This window comes from Hydra vulgaris, chromosome 11 (genome assembly GCF_038396675.1).
Source record: "Hydra vulgaris chromosome 11, alternate assembly HydraT2T_AEP".
NCBI classification, from domain to species: Eukaryota; Metazoa; Cnidaria; class Hydrozoa; order Anthoathecata; family Hydridae; genus Hydra; species Hydra vulgaris.
Genome location: NC_088930.1, coordinates 37,420,543 through 37,424,636, shown reverse-complemented (window position 1 = coordinate 37,424,636; position 4,094 = coordinate 37,420,543). Strand labels below are relative to the sequence as shown.

The 4,094-nt window shown below is 30.9% G+C and overlaps 1 protein-coding gene across 1 annotated transcript; it reads right to left on the bottom strand.

Annotated features, from left to right (window-relative positions):
* Window positions 1-2,384: 2,384 nt before the first annotated feature.
* LOC136087013 (uncharacterized) lies at window positions 2,385-2,960 on the bottom strand. Its single transcript, XM_065809517.1, has one exon. It carries the CDS (start codon window positions 2,958-2,960, stop codon window positions 2,385-2,387), a length of 576 nt encoding a protein of 191 aa, XP_065665589.1.
* Between the last annotated feature and the right edge of the window lie 1,134 nt (window positions 2,961-4,094).

Below are 4,094 nucleotides of genomic sequence, written 5' to 3'. Positions count from 1 at the left end.
ACCTATTTCAAATGATTTTGGATATTGACCAAAGCTTAAAAAAATAAAACATTATAATCGTCAAAATTTCATATTTGTTAAGCAAATCATAATTTCAAAATACATTTTAATGTAAACAAGAGACTTCTTTGGTTTCGAAGAACACTTAAAAAATATGTCAAAAAATACTTTTCTTAAATTTTTAAATTCTGTTTTAAGTAGTTCTGTAACAAATTTTCGTAACATTACATATTTGTAACAAAAGTGTTTCTCTTAATAACGTTTTAATCAGCTAGACTATTTCTTCACGTGCATATTTTGTCAATATTAGGCATAAAATATCAACACATGTCACAAATGCTTTGTGACATGTGTTGATATTTTATGCTTTCTGATTTTTTTCATACATAATGTTGTATCGCAAAAATCCAAAACAAACTTTCTTTGTTTATCATTTAGATCTCTGAACCTAAAATATATGCCTAAACTTTTTAGATTAAAAGTTTTCTATTATGTGGCAGCAAGTTTAATAAAATCACAGTCTTGTTAATGTTTGAGATAGTAGAAGTTTCAGGGGGATTAAAAAGAACATTGTAAGAATTGAAAACATTGAAAAAATAGTTTTGCTTTTTGAGTCCATTATTTTGTATGTTTTTGATAACGTGAACAAAAGTCAAACAACAAAAGAGTTCTATCTGTTTTTCATTAAATGTTAGAGTTAGATTTTTATCACGTATAATTGCCTTTGCTCTGCTATTTGACTCTCTTACTGATTCAAAAGTTAAATGAATTTGATCACATAAAAATTGGGAATTTATTTGTTAACAGGTTTTCACAACATTTTCAAAAGAAGTTTAGGACCATCAAACATATAATTTGTATTACAAGTTATCATAACATCTAAAACACTTTTCGAAAGAGAATTTATATTATTGGTTTTCCAAAAACAGCAACTTTCTGATAGTATCAGTGATACAATAACATTTTTATAACATACACCTCGTCACAGAGAATAATAGTTCCGAGTAGAAGTTTTCAAAGAAAAAAAAGGTATTAGAAAGCTCCTTGTAATTTTAGAATGAGCTAAAAATCTAAAAATTTGAGAGGAAAATGGTGTAAAATGTTATTTCAGTTTAACTTTTTTGAAGTTTTGATGTCAACCAGATTATATAATAAAGTGTTGCAAGACGCTTTAAAACTCGTATTTGGTAAACATTCTATCCAATCTGTTTTCTTCTCTTTCTCTCTGGGAAATCTTTTTAAATAAACGTTTTTAATTCGTTTAACTTCTTCAATGATAAATAAGTCGTAGAACAGCAATAAACACATTTCACCATTTTTCATAAACATAAACAGATTTCACCACTTTCATAATAGACTAAATAAAGAAACCAACAGACGGTGCTATTAAGTTTAGTCTTTATAATTATAAAACCTTTTCATTTAATATTGCTAACCACATCATTAAAAAAATCTTATAAACGGAGAGTGGATATTTAACAGAATTTCTGTCTTTGCAACACGATTTTTTTTTGCAACAGCTTCTCGCTTGATGACTATTAGTCATACTTAAGACCTCCTTCATGGTAAACAGATTGGATCTAATTAGCCTCAATGTATAAGAAGTTATTGGGGGTATGTGTAGAGTTGTTTCAAAATATGACAATTTGACTTATTTTAGAGTTGTTACAGTCGATTTGCCATTTCATTTAACTCCCAGTTCAATTTAAGTTTATACGCTCCAAAATGTTTGACATTCTTTCAAAAATTTATGGGCATGTGAGACAAAACCCGTTAAAAACATGGGTTCTTCAGTGAAGAATTTCATTTTTCCGAATAAAATATTTCCGTAACATAGTCAACTTGGCTCAGATACGATTTTGAATAAATTTTTGAAGCGCCGCATTTTTGCAACCTCCATATCTTATTTAAATTATTTTTCTCTTTTGCATGAAAAAAAAATGTATGTAAAAAATAAAAAGAGAAAGAAAAATCTGACTGTAGTAATTGCTACACTTGCTACAGCCCGGATCCGCTCCTGGTACTTAAAGTCACCACATAAATGTGGTGACTTTAAGTACCCACACGGCATTTCCCGTTTAGGGGTCGCCACAGCGGATCAAACTCCTCCATCTAGCCCTGTCATGAGTGTCTTCCACTGACACACCAGCCACTCTCATATCCTCTACCAATCCATCCATAAACTTGCTCTTAGGTCTACTTCTCCTCCTCTTACCTGGAAGTTCCATCCCCAAAACCTTCCTGCCAATATAGCTCTCCTGTCTCCTCTGTACATGTCCAAACCATCTCAATCTCAACTCTCTAACTTTATCTCCAAAACATGCTACATGTGCTGATCCTCTAATAAACTCATTTCTGATCTTATCCTTCTTCGTCACTCAAAATTAGAATCTTAACATCTTCATCTCAGACACCTCCATCTCCATCACTTGTCTCTTTGTCAGTGCCACTGTCTCCAGTCTATACAACATAGCAGGTCTTATTACTGGCCTATAGATCTTACCCTTCATTCTAGCCGACACCCTTCTATCACAGATCACACCAGACACTTTGTGCCATCCACACCACCCTACCTGCACTCTCTTCTTTACCTCTCTTTCACTTCCTCTATTACTCTGTACCCTCGACCCTAAGTAGGTAAACTCGTCGACCTTCACCAAATCAACTCCTTGTAACTGGACCTGTCCATCGCCTGCCCTCTCATTTACACACATGTACTCTATTTTACTCCTGCTCAATTTCATTCCCCTGCTTTCCAAAGCATACCTCCATCTTTCCAAGTTTACCTCCACTTGCTCCCTACTCTCACTACAGATCACAATGTCATCAGCAAGCATCATAGTCCAAGGGGATTCCTGTCTAACTTCGTCCGTCAGTCTGTCCATGGCAATTTCGAACAGTAAGGAACTCAGGGCTGATCCCTGATGTAGTCCTACCTCCACTTTAAACTTGTCTGTCATTCCTACTGCACATCTCACTACTATCACACTGTTTTCACCACATATATGTAAACCTAAATATTGATTTTTTTTTTAACAACTTATAGGAGTAATTGATTGAATCTACAACTTCTTTGTTATTTCCCTCACTACAACCTTCTTTCCTATAGATACACCCACAAAAAAGTATTTCTGAAAATATTGTACAAACCGAGTACCATATTTACTTAATATTATCATTGTTTAGCAATGTTGCATTAGTATACCAGCAAGACAGATGATAGCATTTTCTTGTTAATTTACTTGATGCAGATTTTATTGACTCTAATTTCTCGAATATTATATTAAAAGGGCTTATTGATAGTTCCTTCTATAGCAAGTTTTCTGCTGCATTTTTTTTTTGCCAGTAACTAGTTTTTTTCTTTGTTTCCTTTCACGTCAGTTTAATCTAAATTAATGTATACTTTTTAAAAATTTAATACCTTAAGTTTTATAGCAGCTTTCAAAACTTCTACTCTGTTTGCGTTGTTGGTTAATTTTACTAAAACAGGGCTGCTTATAGCATCGTTCCTCGGTTTCAAATGATAAACTTTTTTGATTATATTCTTTATTTATGATTATTTTTTTTAAATAGACCATTTACCAAGTTGGAGTTGCACTTTTTATGGATTTTAGTATCAATTTCCTTTCCACTTTGTGACATTCCAAAGACAATAACATTACTTTCTCACTTTCCAATATCCTTACTTAAGGTATCAATTGCCCTTATGGCTTAAAACTCTGATTTAAACTAATCCTCTCTTCGCAATTGAGGCCCAATTTTTTAGGTCATTTTTAGTTTTATTTTTTTTATTTAAAACTACAAGACAATTAATCAGATTGTTGTTGTTATATATATATATACATATATACATATATATATATATATATATATATATATATATATATTTTTATATATATATATATATATATATATATATATATATATATATATATATATATATATATATATATATAAAAGCATATATGTATATATATATATATATATATATATATATATATATATTAAAATTGCTCTGAAAAAAAAGCTAAAACTATCCTTTGAAAGATAAAACAAACAAACAAGGAATATTAAAATTATCAAATAAAACTTAA

What these genes read in the sequence shown, in the direction of transcription:
- LOC136087013 (XM_065809517.1), bottom strand. Translation starts at nt 2,960, where the DNA reads ATGACAGACAAGTTTAAAGTGGAGGTAGGACTACATCAGGGATCAGCC.